Here is an 18,023-nt window from a genome sequence, read left to right on the forward strand (position 1 = left end):
ATAATAATAATAATAATAATAATAATAATAATAATAATAATAATAATATGAAGCAAAATGGGAATTGGCGCCTCCTGCCCCAACCACTTCCACAGGTGGAGTGCCCTGGTTCTTGCCCAACTTAGCGGCAGCCAAGGTGGCACCTCAAAGCATCTCCGCTCGGCTTCTCTGTGTGCTGGAGGGCCTCCGCCCAGTGCTGGATTAAACCCTGTGGAGGTCTAGACATTCGAAATCTTGGGAGTCACCCCCCCACCTCCCTGCAAATTATCTCCTAATACTTGGTTGCAATTTTCTTTCAAGACCAAATCAATATTATTGACAGCTATGGGGAGGTGCCACAGGGCTCTTTGTTGCACAGTAAACAGAGAGGTCGGGTCCCCGTCCCCCCACTCTTGATATGGGCGTAGCCTGGATTTTTGTTGGGGGGGCGACATATTGATTTGTATTGATTTACAGTGTGAGGGGGCTTGGCAACCCAGACCTAGCCAGTTAAGCAGACCCAGCCCAGCGCGCCTCCTGCGCCCCCCCCCGGCGCTCAATCTCGCCGCTCTCAAGCTCGCCCGCCTCAGCCCGAGAAGGAGGAGGAGGAGGAGGAGGCCAGCCGCGCCCACGTGACCGCGCCGAGAACGGAGCGAGGGGCGGAGAAGGCAAGATGGCTGCCGCCGCTACTCGCGGGGAGTGGTGAAGGAGGAGGAGAAGCTCCAGACCCTCGCCGGGCTCTGAGGCGGCCCTGACGCTGCCACCACGACCCCCTTCGCCCTCTTCCTCCATCCAGGGTCTCCCGTTCTTGCTGGTAAGGGGCGTTTGATGGGCGAGGGGTCTCCGGGGGAGGGTGGTCGTGTGAACCTGTCAAAACAAAGGGAAGTGGAGCCGGCACCGCCCAGCATCCTCTTCCTCCTTCCCCAAACCCCACCACCTCGCAGTCGGGCCATGGTGGAAGGCACAGAATAGCGGCGGTGAGGCTGGTTGTCTCTGCCCAGTTACTTTTGGAGGAGGACAGGTTGCTGCTTTAGCCTCTTCAGTAGGTATTTCTTCCGCCCTCCCCCCCTTCCTCGATGACGTCCCCGAACGTGTGAATGTTTTGGACGCGCGTCTGGGTGGCTTCTTTTCAGTGCCCGCTTGTTTGCGGTGTCAGTCAAAACCCCGCGAGTTGGCGTTGTCTTGGGGGTGAGAAATTGTAGGAAAGGGGGGTCGCTGTGTTAGGCTGAAATCCTGCACTCGTTTGCCTGTACTCAGTGGGGCTTATTTCTTTACCTTTTCGCCCTTTTATTTCTTAGTAGATGTGCGTGTGGGTTGTGCTGTGTCACAGAAAACACACCCGTCTATTGTGTGCCTGAAAGTCTAACCAGTGTATTTTGGTGTATAAATCTCCCCGTTTAGCTTTTAAGGAGCCACTGTTTTTTCCTAGTGGGAATGAGTAATTGGTTTTCCCCTAAGGAAACAAAAGAGACAAGTAATCCCATCTACCATGCGATATCTTGTAAACCTGTGTAAAAGCAACAGTCTCAGATTTAACTGTGTGTGTGCATACCCATAAGCAATACCTATTGACTTAAATGAGCCTTACTTCCAGGTAACTTTATTTCATTGCTGCTTTATTGTAGCTTTGTCAGCCTTACAGATTTTGGTGCAATATGTGAAGGACATCTTGAGCTTATTGTCAAAGGAGACGCTGTCTAATGGTTGATGGCTGAATTTTGTTAGCATTGTTATCTTAACATTTTTTAAAAAATCAGAGAATAGAATTCATACTATTGGCTGTGTGCTAGGTGCTGTGCAGACACAGTGTCTAGTTGATTTGTAGTTTAAGAAATGCAAGAATGAAAGTGAACGGAGAAATGGCTGGAAGCCTTCCAGGTTTTATATGTGCCCTAAGAACAGAATGGCTTTTTTTTAAGATCATGAAAAAGTGGAATTTCAAAAACAGCACATGGTAAGTATGAGCAATAATGGTTGCCAGCTCCAGTTAAGTATGTGGTGTCTGAATGGTATTACATTATTTGTGTGAGTGGGTGTAAGGATATATTGTGATAAAAAATATTATCACTGATTGTGATTATAGTAATTGCTTTATTTTTAACTTTTATTTTCATTCAGTTAGCTATTTATTTCATTTTCTTGTAACAGGAGAATAACTGGAGAATATTTACTGAATTACAGTTGTAGAGGAATTAATGTGTTGAGGGGTGGGGAATCCAAGAAAAGGGAAGCAACAGTGTTCTATAAGAATTTGGGAAAACAAATGATTAAGAATGAAAAGAGTAGCATTAATTATTTTGAAAGTGGCGAACCTTCTTATTATTTCTATATTTGACTGGGGAATCATTGTATAGGGTTTTCTGGGATGAATACATCCAGTGTTTAAATTTTAATGTTCCTGAGGTTATTAATAATTACACCGTGTTTTTGACTGTCTGGTGTTGGCCTCTTCATATTCACTTATTTATACAGTGGTACCTTTGGTTACATATGCTTCAGGTTACATACGCTTCAGGTTACAGACTCCGCTAACCCAGAAATAGTACCTCGGGTTAAGAATTTTGCTTCAGGATGAGAACAGAAATCGTGTGGCGGGGGCGTGGCAGCAGCAGGAGGCCCCATTAGCTAAAGTGGTGCTTCAGGTTAAGAACAGTTTCAGGTTAAGAATGGACCTCTGAAACGAATTAAGTACGTAACCAGAGGTACCACTGTACATATCTGAAGAATTTTTATCCTTCTCTGACCAAGAAAGATCCCCAGAGTAGTTGTTCTCTAATGAGATGTGCCTGGTGCTAAAATTAATATTTTTTGGCTTTAGGCAAAGACTTTCCTCTCCTCCTAGGCATTTGACACTTAACCTGCTGGGTGTTTAAATTGGCCTGTCTTCTGCTAGTTATGAGATGTTGCTTTTAGAATTGTGTTGACAAAGTGGTTGGTTGTTGTTGCATCTGTTTTTAATTCTTGTATATTGGGTTTTTTATATCAGGTGGCTATGAAATAGTATAAATAATAAATAATCATTAGAGATCAAAAGGGAGACAGTCCTTGTCCTCAGACTTACAGCCCAAAACAGGGGAGGGCTGGAGGGGAGGAGGGAAAAGTCAACCCAGGCCCTAGGTATTAGTTACAAACTCATAGAACGAACAGCTCGGATTGGAACTATTTTAGAGAGATGATGAGCCAGACGTTTTCTGCGCTCTGAGTTGGGCTAATAGTGGCCCTGCTTTCACTCCCTCTCCTTTAGTCCGATGAAATAGCTTTTGCTAGGTAACAATTTATGGAGGGAGGAATATAACAGAATGCATTACAAATGATTATGTTGTACCTGTATAGTGTTCTTACTAATGGCACCTGTTGTGTGTGTGTGCTAGGTCTGTTTGTAGCCTTGCAGATCAGTGAGTGATTGTGTACATCATGGGTAGGCAAACTAAGGGCTGGGGGCCGGATCCGGCCCAATCACTTTCTAAATCCGGCCCGCGGACGATCTGGGAATCAGCATGTATTTACATGAGTAGAATGTGCCCTTTTATTTAAAATGCGTCTCTGGGTTATTTGTGGTATTTATTTTAAATATTTCTAAACCACCCAATAAAAGTTTCTCTGGGCTAGTGGTGTCACTTAGTTAGTAGACAGTCAAGTAGTGTAGAAGAAGAAGAATTTGGATTTGATATCCTGCTTTATCACTACCTGAACATCTTAAAAAACAGAGACATCACCTTGCCAACAAAGGTCCGTATAGTAAAAGCCATGGTTTTCCCAGTAGTGATGTATGGAAGTGAGAGCTGGACCATAAAGAAGGCTGATTGCCGAAGAATTGATGCTTTTGAATTATGGTGCCGGAGGAGACTCTTGAGAGTCCCATGGACTGCAAGAAGATCAAACGTATCCATTCTGAAGGAAATCAGCCCTGAGTGCTCACTGGAAGGACAGATCTTCAAGCTGAGGCTCCAATACTTTGGCCACCTCATGAGAAGAGAAGACTCCCTGGAAAAGACCCTGATGTTGGGAAATATTGAGGGCACAAGGAGAAGGGGACGACAGAGGATGAGATGGTTGGACACTGTTCTCGAAGCTACAAACATGAGTCTGACCAAATTGCGGGAGGCAGTGGAAGACAGGAGTGCCTGGCGTGTCTGGTCCATGGGGTCACGAAGAGTCGGACATGACTAAATGACTAAACAACAACAATCACTACCCGAAGGAGTCACAAAACGGCTAACATTCTCCTTTCCCTTCCTCCCCCACAACAAACACTCTGTGAGGTGAGTGGGGCTGAGAGACTTCAAAGAAGTGTAACTAGCCCAAGGTCACTCAGCAGCTGCATGTGGAGGAGCGGAGACGCGAACCTGGTTCACCAGATTACGAGTCTACCGCTCTTAACCACTACACCACACTGTAGAAATGAATTTCATGGAAGATGGGAATCGGCATGGCACATGCTGGCCCACCCCACCTCCATGTGTAGATCAGAGTTTGAACATGGAGAGAAAAGGCTTAACCTATCTCCCCACTCTTGCATATAGGGCCTGAATGTGGAAATGCTCAAGTTATGGTAAATGTGTGGCCTCTCCTGTGTTTCCTACAGTGTTTGACTAACTGCCCAGGTCATCTAAGGCAGTTTTATATGTTCGTATTGGGTAGTCTGAATATACTCCTGGGTGAAGCAGCCATCGTGGTCTTGATATTGATATCAAGCCTAGTACTATATATTCTAATGAATAAAGAAATTGACACCTTAGAAATGTGTTTCATAGAGTGCATTTCCCCTTTTTGAGTTATGTATAAGTGTCGCTAACACAGGAGAAGAATTGAAAATTGGGGGTGTTCCAGCCTTTACAGATTTGGGATTTCTGTTGAGGGAGGCGCTGATTTAAGCTTTGGGTGTGAAAACTGTATCTGATGTTGCTGAAAACCATCCTAGATAGGACAAAATCAGATGATGCTTCGACTTATGGTAAGACTTTGTCATCAAGCAATGATAGGAAAATTATGAGCTTTCTCCTAGTCAGAAGCAGAAATCCTAACAATAGCACTATGACACACACACACACTGACCCATCATCCGGCAAATCCTAATGAAGAGCATGTACAACGCCTCTTTGTGAACCCTGCTAAAACTTCCTTAGCATTCCTGAAGCTTCTTGGGTGGTGTGATGGCACTAATGGTTTGAAAATTGGAGATAAGTATCCATTCTGCATATTGCAGAGAGATGACTGCAGAATCTGCAGTTGGATCTGATAGATTGTAAATGGATCTGAACAGTAGGTATCACCCAGGCCTAACTGGTATTGTCTGACTCTGTCCTAGACCTAGTTTTTGGTTGTGTTTCTGCAGGAACAGCTCTTTCTGTCTCATCCCTTGGCTGTGTCTGTAGTTGTTGGTATAACACTTATCCCTGTTTTCAGTCCATATATAGTTACTGATTTCTAATATTTTTGTACTTGGAAGTTTCAGTTGCTCTTTCAAAAAGTTTCTCTTAGTCTTTAAGGTGCAACAATACTGATTTTTGTTTTTGCTGCAATACATTAACATGGCTACCTGTCTCGAAATGGTTAGAAATGAGTTTGTGTGGCCATGGTAGATGTTCATGTGTAGCATGCACAGCAATCGACAGATTGAAACACAACAGACCATAGTGCAGAAACTTCCTTTGATGTACAGCAGTATGTAACTCTTTTAAGCGTTTTCTAGGAAGTTGCATAGTAGACTGTTTACATGGCAATTTTTAGAAACTGTTAATTATGAATAAGGCAAGCAGAATATGGCAATTACTTGGAATAGCATGGTTAAGAAGTGCAGTAAGTGTTACTGTTGAGAGGTATTATCTTTCAACCTTTTCCATCTGTCTTACAGCAAGTTAGATTACTGTGAAATTCTTCTCCTGTAAAGGGAGTGCAATATGTAACCATGCCAAAATCTGTTCCATATTCTATTATTCCAAGCTTATAACAGACAGTATTAATATTTCACAAAGTTAATACAGTACAGTACTAAGATTCATTGTAATTTTGAAAGGAAATCTAGAATAACTGAAAGTGCAATCCTGTGTATATCTACTTGGAAGTCAGTCCCATTCATTTTAGTGGGACTTGCTTCCAGCCAGGTAAATGCGTTTAGGACTGCAGTGTGAAACTATGACTTTCAAAAGCCTCCTCCATCTGAGTCATTGGAGGTGGGAAAATCCTGGTATTTAAGTTGGCTGATAATAATAATAATAATAATATTTTTTTAATTTATACCCCGCCCTCCCCAGCCAAGGCCGGGCTCAGAGCGGCTTACAAGCAATAATAAAAACAAGATGAATGATTGCAACTTAAAAACAAATAAAATACAACATTAAAATAATGGAACATTAAAATATTAAAATGTAGCCTCATCGCAGGAGGAAAAGGAAAAGAAAAAAGAAAGAGAGGGAGGGAGGGAGGGAGGGTATCAAATTGGCTCCAAGCCAAAGGCCAGGCGGAACAACTCTGTCTTACAGGCCCTGTGGAAAGAAATCAGATCCTGCAGGGCCCTGGTCTCATGAGGCAGAGCGTTCCACCAGGCCGGAGCCAGAGTTGAAAAGGCCCTGGCACTGGTTGAAGCCAGTCTAACTTCCTTAGGGCCTGGGACCACTAGGGTGTTGTTATTTATGGACCTTGAGGCTCTCTGTGGGGCATACTAGGAGAGGCGGTCCCGTAGGTAAAGATATTATGTGCTCCACTGGTTCACTTCAGTTGTCCATTTAATCACAAGTAGCAAGATTAACAGGCCAAAGATAATATTTTACCTTAACATGGCTAATTTAGTGGGAATAGACCAGAGACCAAATATGACTACCTGAACATGCTAACACGCAATAGGTGGGTTGTTGTTTTTCCATTCCGTATGAAGTTGGAGACCTATGGGGAGTGTTAAGAGCACACAAAGGCTCAAAGCTTTTATGACTGAAGAATCTGTTAAGGCCATCTCTAGGGCTCAGGCTTATCCCACAAAGCAGTGAGACTTCTCTGTCTTAGACAGGAAGTGCAAAGTTACAAACACCAGCTTACCTCAAATGCTGCCTCAGCAGCTGGACTTTCTGCCCTTCAGGCTTCTGTTTTCATTCACCTGTACCATATTGCCTCTTAGGGTCAGCAATCCAAAGATTGGGTCACCTCTAATGCATCACCGAATGCTTTTACTCAGATGTATAAAATCAGTAAGATGTGTTGTCAACCTTAGCTCCTTGTTTCTCTACAGATGGCAACATGTATGGCTGATAAAACCCACAGGGTGCACACATCGGTCTCTTACATATGCACCACATTTGATGTGCCCTTAAGCGACTTTTTTTTTGCGGGGGGGGGGGGACTATCTATCCTAACAGACTGTTGAATGAAACATTATTTCCACATTACTGTAGCATCAGTTGCTTGCGGTTTATATTGAAGTCACAGAGTAAAGCAAGCGACATTAAAGAGAGTTCTTTGCCGACTCAGCAGCTAAGTTATCACAGGAGTTTGAAATGTGCAAAATGCATTTATAGCAAAGCAGCAATTTCGTCTTACTCTTTAAGCAGTGTATATGCTGGAAGCGTAGGTAGCAAGCTTCCAGAAACCACATTCAAATCAAGGCTTGGTAGTGTAATTAGGGGAAAGTTGACCCAGGTATCCAATCTGAACAGGAGTGCAAAATTGGTGAAATTATGTGATGTTTTCTGCTCTGTTTAGGATAGCTAGAAATGTTTTCAAAGCAGTAGGTAGCAGCTTTGTAAGAAGGAGCCAGTGCTTTTCAAGGGCTGTGAATCCAGTTTTTACTGACAATTTCAGATGAAATATATGATTTATCTCTCAAATTGTTGTGTAAAAATTTGTATGGTGCCTGGTTGTGCTTGGGTGTGGTAGGACACAGAATAGAGGGACCTGACCTAGTTGTGGAAGTTAGTTATTGCTGCTCATCTCAACAGTTACGTGCATACTGGATAACTGAGAATATATGACCCGATAGATGTCATGTAGGAAGATTCATCATATTCTGGGAAGGTGTGTTAATTTTTTTAATAGTTGGTGCAAGTTACGTGCATGACAGAAATTGTAGACAGAATAAATTCTTTTACAAACCCAGTTACTAATCAAAAATTCACCTCAAAATAATTCGTAATAAATTATAGTTCTTTTCAGCAAATTTCCTACCTTTATGATTATGTCTCTAATGCACTGCCAATTTTACTAGACAAAATACCTCCATGGCTCCAAATGGCCATTCTCTCTGAGGTTTCTATTTTGCTTGCAAATGTGAGGCTTGCAATCATGAATAAATACAGAACAGGCTCATATACGTTTACAGCAATTAGCAATCTTAAACAGGTAAGATGGCAGGGCAGAGATCCTGGGTTTATATGAACTTCAGTCATCAGTGGTTTTGATGCTGCTTTTAAATTAGGAAAACTAAGAAAGTAACATACTTCCTTCATCTGTATGGTGTAATATGCCTAGTTCAACATTGCCCTGAAAACTGGTTATTTCAGTTTGTTATAAAAATCAGTTTCTGCCCAAATTTGATCATCTGTGCTTTTCCTTCTGTAATTGTAGAATGTTAGCAAAATTGTAGTCCATGTATTTTTTTTTTTACTCTGCTAATGATGGTACATGAATGCTAATGATGCTAATGAAGCAAAGTTTATTTTAGCTGATTTCAGGTAGCTCACTTAAGCTTGTCTTCTAGAATAGTTTATTTTAAATATCCCAGAGTAGCTAAGAGAGTAGTATAATGTTGCAGTGCAGTTCATTATTATACCCTTATTTCAGCCTTGTTGACAGTAGTTTACAGAAACTCTGCAGTGTAATCCATAGTTAATATTGCAGATGAAGTAGGGTTGAGACTGGTTTAGATTCCTGTTCATATACACGCCATGCGTGAACACACACACTTCTCAGGTTGCAGAAATTGCCCCTGTGACCTCCTTCCAGGCTAAATCAAGCAACTCAGCTGCATGCAGAAAACTTCTATTCCTTTAACTTGCATGCAGACCGGTTTCACTTTAAAATGTTCAAAAAATGGGAGTGGGAAGTAGGGTATATATGAAGTAGGACCCAGGTTAGAGCAGAGATTCCTGCATTTGATACTAGCTTTTGTTTTTTCAGCTTCCTGAGCTACAGTAGGTGGTTACTGATGCATGCCATGGATAGGCTGCATTATTATTTTGCAGCTACTCGCTTGGAACTCATTCTGAGTACTGATCCTAGTGTAGCTGAAACATGCAAAATGTACTGTACAAAAAAGTGTACAGTAAAGTCCAGGGAAACTTGAATAAGAATGTTCTGCACAGGAACATTTTATGGTAGGTCCCATTGACTTACGTTCCATTTTAAGGCGATTTCCCATTTAAATCAGTACAGTGGTACCTCGGGTTACATACGCTTCAGGTTACAGACTCCGCTAACCCAGAAATAGTACCTCGGGTTAAGAACTTTGCTTCAGGATGAGAACAGAAATCACACAGCGGCACGGCAGCAGCAGGAGGCCCCATTAGCTAAAGTGGTGCTTCAGGTTAAGAACAGTTTCAGGTTCAGAACGGACCTCCGGAACGAATTAAGTACATAACCAGAGGTACTACTGTACCGCCCTGGATAAGGTTTAAGCAGCCCAGCTCAACTGCCCTGATGGCAGTTGGAGCTCCCAGTGGTTGCTTTGAACTTGAAGTCTCTCGCATCAGATGTTCTTTGGCTCCTAGCTGTAAAGCTTGTACCAAATAGATGACTAAACATTTAGTAATTCAGTTAAACAACAGCTACCAATCTATTTTCTGTTGAAATCTTTCTGCATTAAAAATGCATTTTAAATGTTTTATTTCAAGCGGAATAAGTGCCAGACAGAACACCCAGAAGCCAACTCTACAATGGTGGGCTAATATTTAAGTTTCGGGGTTGACTTCTTTTTTTAAAAAAATAAAAATTTAGCAGAGCTTTTCACAACCCACCACAGGCTTTGTTTTTCTGCTGTTTCATGGACAATCTTCTGTGCCACCCTTCTGCTTTCTATTAGTTCATGCTCATGTTTCTCCATCTCTTCAGGATAACATGGCTACTCCTTACCACCTCATAAAATCTTCTGGTTGAGGACTGTATTGCCTCTGTTGTTTGGAGCACCCAGAACAATTTTGGCACAATAAAAATTGTTTCTTGCAGTAGGTTTTCAGTCATTGTATTGTTCCACTCAGTGCAAAAACCTCATGTGATACATTAAAATTGTTTTTCTTGTTAACATAGATAACTAGCATTGTGGAGTTTGGCTAAAGATGGCGAGTCTCGTGTCTCAGAGTTTGGTGACATATGTAGAAGAAGAAAATGTTCCTGCTTTGAAGGCACTTCTTGAGAAGTGCAAAGATGTGGATGAGAGGAATGAGGTAAGATAAATTTGTAATAAATATTTTAATAAATATTGTAGACATACATTTTTATAATCGATAAACATATGCTGCTGTGTTGTTCTACAATGTGGAGGTATGAATTGGGGGGGGGGATAATTTTATTTGATAAAAATAAATTGATGTTTCTTTACTTTTTTCCTAGTTGTATAACTTGGAGAAAAGACATCTTTCTCCCCACTCTCTGATAGAGTTTCTGTGATGCATATGTATAGCTGCCTGCTAAGTCAGAAAGGAATTGCTTTCACTTGTTTTCCAGCCTAGTATCTGTAGAGATCTGTTGTAGAAAGAAATAATAATAAAAAACTCTCTGTAATCTTATTTGAGAGAAACCTTATCAAGCCCAGTGGACTTAACTTCTGAGTAGATCTGCAGAGGATTGGGTATTTTAATACGAGATCTCCATGGTGAAATTGAAGCAGGGCTTTCATTATTCTGGATTAATTAATTAAGGACACCTTTTTGTTTCTGGCTTCCCCCATAATTGGCTCTGGTTTCACATAACTACCACCATGCAGCCCCAGGCAGATTATTCTTGGGGAAGTGTAGCCCTTGACAGGAAAAAAACAACATTCCTGCCGTTGATGGGTTTTAGCCTTGCCATTTCCCTCTCTTCAGTGCTGTTCGCTTTAACAGCATAATTAGGGCTAAACACGCATCCATTTTATTTCCTATTCCATTTGTTTTCAGAAAGTACACTTTTGTACCAAAATTTATTTCCTGTAGGAAATTCAAAACCCATGTAGAATGGTTTTATTTATTTAAAGCAATCATGCTGTTCAATAGTCCATACTCTATAATCATCAACTGTGAGGACTTGGATATGCGAAACAAACATCACATAAATGCTACTTTTAAGTAGAGGTACTTCACAGTGTTCAGCTGATTGTCAGTGGGTGGAAAGATACCAAGTGATGCATATGAATTTGTCAATAATCCATCAGGTGCCCACATGGAAAAGTAGATTTAAAAACCTATCAGAACACCATAATTTCAAGGCTGGGTGGTGTTCTATTGCAGTATAGCAACAACAACGAAAATCCTTTATGAAAATGAATGTTTGATCAGAAATTCTTTTTGGATGAAACAGACATTTACAGTATAATATGGGGGGGGGGGGGAAACAAGAAAATAATTAGTGCAGGATGCTTATTAAGCAGCAGTAAACAGTGCCCCTTCAGTTTGCTAAAACTTGTAACAATGGATCCATCTTTCTAATAATGTTTTCAGGAGTTGTACTACAATTTCTGTTTGTTTCTTTAAAAATTGCACTTTGTGTGCCATTGTGAAGCAACGCATAAAACATTAGCAGCATTCTTGTATAAGAATCTACCTGCAAGACCATCTGTATAATTTATTAGTTTCTGACAATGTAATTGCATGTTTCACTTAATTTCAGAATGGTCAGACTCCGTTAATGCTAGCTGCTGAGCAAGGCAACTTAGAAATTGTCCAAGAATTGATAAAGAAAGGTGCCAACTGCAACTTGGAAGATGCAGTAAGTACTGAATGGGTGATCTAATTCCTTGCTGTTTTATCCTCTCCTCCTGCTGCATGTCCTATTTTGACCACGCAATTCTCTTGTTAATCCCTCTCATGTGCTAGACATGGGAGTCTTGTAAGCACGAAAGGTCCAGACAAGAGAGTGTGTTTTATCACTTGCCGCACCCCATATGAATCGGGTACCCTCCAGATGTTCCTGGACTATAGGTCCCATCAATCTCAGCCAGCATGGCCATGTTCTGAGATGATGGGAGTTGTAGTCTATATTACAACATCTCAAGGGCACCACATTGTCCTTCCCTATCCTGGCATAAGAAGTCTATTTCTTCAAGGTATAGTCACTTCACTTCAACTGGTATAATCTGTGGTTTTAGTTAGCTATTGGACTGTTAATTTTTCCTTTTTCTCACTTTAGGATAACTGGACAGCTCTTATCTCAGCTGCTAAAGAGGGACATGCTGCCATTGTGTCAGAGCTACTTAATTGCAATGTGAACATGGAACATCGAGACATGGTATGGCATATGGGATCTTAGGGTGAAGGGCGTGTAATAAACAAATAACATTTTAGTCCTTCAAAATGGTGTAGACCCTTTTTTTTATTAATCTGCAGCACAGATAGATCTGTACTTCTAGTAGCCGACAGCATGCTGGGGTTGTGCCACTCGCCAGACCTCCCTCTGGCTGGTGTGGTGTAAACATGCCAACAAGTACAGCAGATTTGCACTGTACATTTGCACTGTGCTGACCATGCTGCCAGCTCCTCCTCCCAATATGCAGAAGCAACTCATCCTGAGACAGGTCAGGTGAGCAGCATAGCTCCATCCTACCAGGTGCTTCAGAGTTTGTTCTTTTGAAAATTTATCAAAGTTCTGGTAACCTTTGAAATTCTTATGGATGATGGGAGTTGTAATCCAACAATGTCTGGAGTGCTGCTGAGAGTCTAGCCACATCTGGACGGCCACCATTTCCACACCCCTGAACTAGAGCAAATAATAGGAATTTCCAGCTAAAAGTAGTTTAGATGGATTAATACTCCTTGATTTCATTGCTCAGTAGCAAGTTGTTTGCACCAGAGAACTGGGCTAACAACTGTGAAACATAATATTTTATGCAAATGCTGAAAATAGATTTTAAAATGGTCCATGTATTGATTTCCTTTGCTAGGGTGGATGGAACGCCCTTATGTGGGCATGCTACAAAGGCCGTACTGAAGCAGCTGAACTGCTTCTTGAAAGGGGAGCAAACCCCAACATCACTGGCCTGGTAAGTTTTTTCCATCTTTGTTTCTATTTGCAGTGGGGATAGTAGGGGAAGAATTCTGCGGTAGAGTAATTTGCCATTATTAGCTTGTGGTTTGGATGCATATTGAGCAAATAGAAGTTGAATTTAAAGTTCTCCTTTTAGTTTTTTGGCCTAGGACTACTCACTGATAATTTGTATAAACTTAACATTTCGCATGGAGCACCTTTAAACCACCTGAAATACTTTGAAAAAAATAAAACATTGACCCTGATTTATCTCTATTGATGCACAACTAACTGTATGCAACAAATGGCATGGGATGTACATAACAACTGTACCAAAATATGTATTCAGCTAGTTCTGTGGTGCCTTGATTTTTATCCTAATACAGATTAAGTACTGACTGCACAAGCAAAATCCCGTGTCTTATTTTAAAGCAAGTTGCAGTAGTGTGCAAGGATCTTTTCAGAGTCCCAAGTCTATTCAGATTTTTTGGAGGAGACCTGCTGAGATTCTGCATCCTTTGGTAGATGCATTCTGAGTCTCTTCTCAACATACAGCCTCTTTTGAGGATCAGTATTACAGTTTTAATTTCTACACATTTCTCTCCACTCAGAGACACTCAAGTGTCCAGGGCTATGCTGCTACTTTACATACATTCCTCCTTTTTATCAGTTTCTATATTAAGTCTGATAAAAACTAGATTAAAATCAGTTCCTATATTAAGTCTATGGAATGCGGGTGGTGCTGTGGGTTAAACTACAGAGCCTAGGGCTTGCCGATCAGAAGGTTGGCGGTTCGAATCCCCGCAACGGGGTGAGCTCCCGTTGCTCAGTCCCTGCTCCTGCCCACCTAGCAGTTCGAAAGCACGTCAGAGTACAAGTAGATAAATAGGTACCGCTCTGGCGGGAAGGTAAATGACGTTTCCATGCGCTGCTCTGGATTGCCAGAAGCAGCTTAGTCATGCTGGCCACATGACCCAGAAGCTGTCTGCAGACAAACGCCGGCTCCCTCGGCCAGTAAAGCGAGATGAACACCACAACCCCAGAGTCATCCACGACTGGACCTCATGGTCAGGGGTCCCTTTACCTTTATATTAAGTCTACCTTGCCTAAGCTTTCTCTGCTGCCTCTGAGGTTGGTGGTGCTAGTACTCAAAGCTCCTTTTGTTCCTGCCGCTGCCTGTCCTGCTATCTCTGCTGATGTTTCCTCCCCTGTCCCAGCTGTTGGATGCAGTAGGCAGGGGAGTCAGCACCTTCAGGCCAAGCCTCATCCTCTCTGGCATAGCTGGGTGTAAACACAGCTGTGTCAGAGCTAGTGGAGTGTGGGAATTGGAGCTGTTTACAGCTGTTTCTCCACAGCCTGCTTCCTGGTTCAATCAAGGCTCTTGGGTATATATCACAGTCAGGCTTGAAATTGGTCTTACTGTTTGTCCTTCCAAAAGAAGAATAACTTTATTTTTTCAGTTGTTTTATCCACCGAGTTATAATGCTATATGCTTTCTTGAGCTTTCACTATTAACATTTAGGTAGTACAGTGGTACCTCGGGTTAAGTACTTAATTCGTTCTGGAGGTCCGTTCTTAACCGGAAACTGTTCTCAACCTGAAGCACCACTTTAGCTAATGGGGCCTCCTGCTGCCGCCGTTGCACGATTTCTGTTCTCATCCTGAAGCAAAGTTCTTAACCTGAGGTACTATTTCTGGAGTCTGTAACCTGAAGCATATGTAACCTGAGGTACCACTGTATTGCAGTATAGAATTTTTGTAATTCTTATTCTTGTCAGAAGTTTGTACAGTGGTACCTCGAGTTACAAACGCCTCAGGTTACAAACGCTTCAGGTTACAAACTCTGCTAACCTGGAAGAGTTACCTCAAGTTGAGAACTTTGCCCCAGGATGAGAACGGAAATCATGTGCTGGCGGCGCAACGGCAGCAAGAGGCCCCATTAGCGAAAGCACGCCTCTAGTTAAGAACAGTTTCAGGTTAAGAACGGACCTCCAGAACAAATTAAATTTGTAACTAGAGGTACCACTCTATAGGAATCAGGTATCTTGGGTGAAATCCAGCTTTGCCTGAACGTACTTCATACAGTGGGACTTCCCCTACCTCTCTCTTCACCCTCCCAATCTATTCTGAGAGGTCCTCCATCCCTCCATTGCAGATTGCAGGGAGCTGTGTTGGGTGTGGGGAGGAGAAGGGGAAGGAGAAGTCACATTGGGCGCTGCTTGATGTTGCCCTTTAAATCTTGGGATTCTTACAACTTTCAAACCTTTTCTCCTCAAAGCAATACAGTGTCTATCCAATAATCTGGGCAGCAGGACGAGGCCATTCTCGTATAGTACAACTTTTACTGCATCATGGAGCCAAGGTCAACTGCTCTGACAAGGTAGGAGTTTCCTTTCTTTCCGGTAAAAGCTTACCTCATTACCATAATAAGTTAAAATTGTTAAGAATGTTAAGACAGTATCCTAAGCTCTGTTTCACTTCATGGGATTTGAGAGGAATTTATGTTTAGACTTCATCTTAATTCACGAGGATGTTCTTAGTTAGAAGTTTTTTAAGTTAGTTAGTACCACACTTAGTTAGAAGTGTGGTACGCTGGTTTGACATCAACTGATAGGAAGTGGCTTACTTGATCGCCTGCGCTCGGGCAGAAGATATAGAAGCATGATTAGTCGCACCAACAGGGTAAAGAGCAGCTTCTATCTGTGGGCTGTTAGGCTGCTGAATGAAAAGCTAACAACAGGGCAACTGACTTTCGGGTTTGGTGGGTGTGCGTCAGTAAATGAGGGGAATTAAGTCTAAGAGAGCTGCGTGGGGGGTGTTTGTGCAATCTCACTGTATACAAGTTGTACAAGGGACAATAAAGTATTTCAATTTCAATGAAACCGACTTTGCCAGAAGTCCTATGCATGCTTACCTATGCACATTTCCATTGGGGTGCTCTGAGCAATCATTCAACAGTATTCCAGCTCTAGTGCAGGCTTCTCCAGTCTGGTGCCCTCCATAGGTTTTAGGCTACAACTTGTCTTGTCCCTGACCATTGGTCATGGTGTCTGGGACTGATGAGAGTTGGAATCTAGTAAGAACTTGAAGGCACCAGGTTGGGGAATACTGTTCTAGTCACTAAAACATTTAAAATATCAAATGAAATAATTTTTAAGACTCTTTACAAGAGCTCACAGGCTGTATGTTGTCCAAACTCTGCCCAATGATAGTACATAAACTGTTATTAGAGTGAGACTGTTGGTTATGGCCTCCTAAGGACTAGTAGATACTGACCTCTAGGTGTACTATATAATCTTTCATGATATTCCCACCCTCTCTTTGACCACGTATGATTATTGAATTAGCTGTGATTTTACCCCACTCTGAGTCCACAATATATGCCAATAGCACTTCTCAGCTCTACCATACCTATACTTTGCTTTTTCCCTCTTACCATTGATCTGTCTCCCTGGACCACTTTGGGAATGTTGCCAACTTAGTAACTCTTTTAACTTCCTTTTCGCATTTCTGTATTAGTGAAGTCTTCTGTTATGTTCTGGTATTATCATAAATGTTTTTTTCATGTCTTCCACTTGAAATTCTACCTACTTACTTGACACCTTTCTTCTCCTGCCCACTCACTAACTGAGGGAGTTGTTCTGCTTTCAAAACAAAGCTGGAATGTGTCTCATATGTTCAAAATATATTCTACAGTATGGCACTACTCCACTGATCTGGGCTGCAAGAAAAGGTCATCTGGAATGTGTGAAGTATTTGCTGCATATGGGAGCGGATGTTGATCAAGAAGGAGCTGTGAGTACTTAAAAAAATGGGATCTGATTAGTCTAAATATTATTCTAATAATAAAGCAGTAGATAGTGTTTAAAGAAGATGGGATCATGGTGTCTGTTAGTCCAGATGGTTTAGTGCTGGAGTTGCCAGCCTGGAATCCGAACACACACATGTGCCCACTGAGGACTACCCTGATGACCATACCATCCTTCTCCTGCGCAACTGAGGGCTTTCTTCAGGCTTAATTGTGATGTGGAGACATTTTCCTCTACAGCTCTGACAATCACAGTAAATTCTCAAACCATACAGTTAGGATTTTAAAAAGTCTTTCATTAGCTATTATTTTGCAATTTCAGGAAGGAGTCATAGTTGAGGAGAAAATAATTAACCCTTATCTCCTGAGCTGTGGTGCCCATGCCAGAAACCCATTTGTTGTGCTGCTATTGGGCTTGAAAGAAACCTATTGTATTGGATTCGAAGGTCTGTGAATATAAAATCTGGGGTGCAGATTTTCTGGGGGATTTTCCCTTGTTGCTGTTACCTGAAAATGTAGAATTGCTTTTGGTGTAAAAGTAATAGTGGAATGTAATGGTGTGTTTGAAGTTAATGCTACTGAAATAAGATGAACTTCAGAAGCGGAGGAAAAAATCTCCTCCTGTATTGACCAGTTAGTCTCATACTGCCGCTAATATATTGTGTGTTTTCTACCTCTTCCCCTCTCCAGAATTCCATGACTGCACTTATAGTAGCAGTAAAAGGTGGTTTCACAGATTCAGTAAAAGAAATCCTGAAAAGGAATCCAAATGTCAACTTAACAGATAAAGATGGAAACACAGCTTTGATGATTGCCGCAAAGGAGGGACATACTGAAATTGTGCAGGACCTCTTAGATGCAGGAACTTACGTGAATATTCCTGACAGGGTAAGTAAGGGTTTGATAATGTGTATATATACATTCATTATTTTTTTAAATACTTATAACAAAGTATAAAAAGCTAGTGTGGTGTAGTGGTTAAGAGCGGTAGTCTCATAATCTGGGGAACCGGCTTCGCGTCTCCGCTCCTCCACATGCAGCTGCTGAGTGACCTTGGGCCAGTCACACTTCTTTGAGGTCTCTCAGCCCCACTCAC

General features: G+C 41.8%; 1 protein-coding gene across 8 annotated transcripts in view; it reads left to right on the top strand.

The window, feature by feature from the left end:
- Positions 1–601: 601 nt before the first annotated feature.
- The window catches only part of KIDINS220 (kinase D interacting substrate 220), a 58,935-nt gene continuing 41,513 nt past the window's right edge, over positions 602–18,023 (top strand). For 5 of the 8 annotated variants that reach the window (XM_081905926.1, XM_081905928.1, XM_081905929.1 and 2 more), the window contains exons 1-8: positions 602–793; positions 10,210–10,346; positions 11,767–11,865; positions 12,286–12,384; positions 13,037–13,135; positions 15,398–15,499; positions 16,816–16,914; positions 17,618–17,815. In XM_081905926.1, coding sequence (XP_081762052.1) covers positions 10,239–10,346; positions 11,767–11,865; positions 12,286–12,384; positions 13,037–13,135; positions 15,398–15,499; positions 16,816–16,914; positions 17,618–17,815 — 804 coding nt within the window. In that variant the 5' untranslated portion in view covers positions 602–793; positions 10,210–10,238. Of the gene's footprint in view, positions 794–911; positions 1,022–10,209; positions 10,347–11,766; positions 11,866–12,285; positions 12,385–13,036; positions 13,136–15,397; positions 15,500–16,815; positions 16,915–17,617; positions 17,816–18,023 lie in introns of those variants that run through there. The other 3 variants (XM_081905931.1, XM_081905933.1, XM_081905927.1) reach the window with 2 other exon arrangements.

This window comes from Podarcis melisellensis (assembly GCF_964234715.1).
Source record: "Podarcis melisellensis genome assembly, chromosome: 3".
In the NCBI taxonomy this organism is placed as follows: Eukaryota; Metazoa; Chordata; class Lepidosauria; order Squamata; family Lacertidae; genus Podarcis; species Podarcis melisellensis.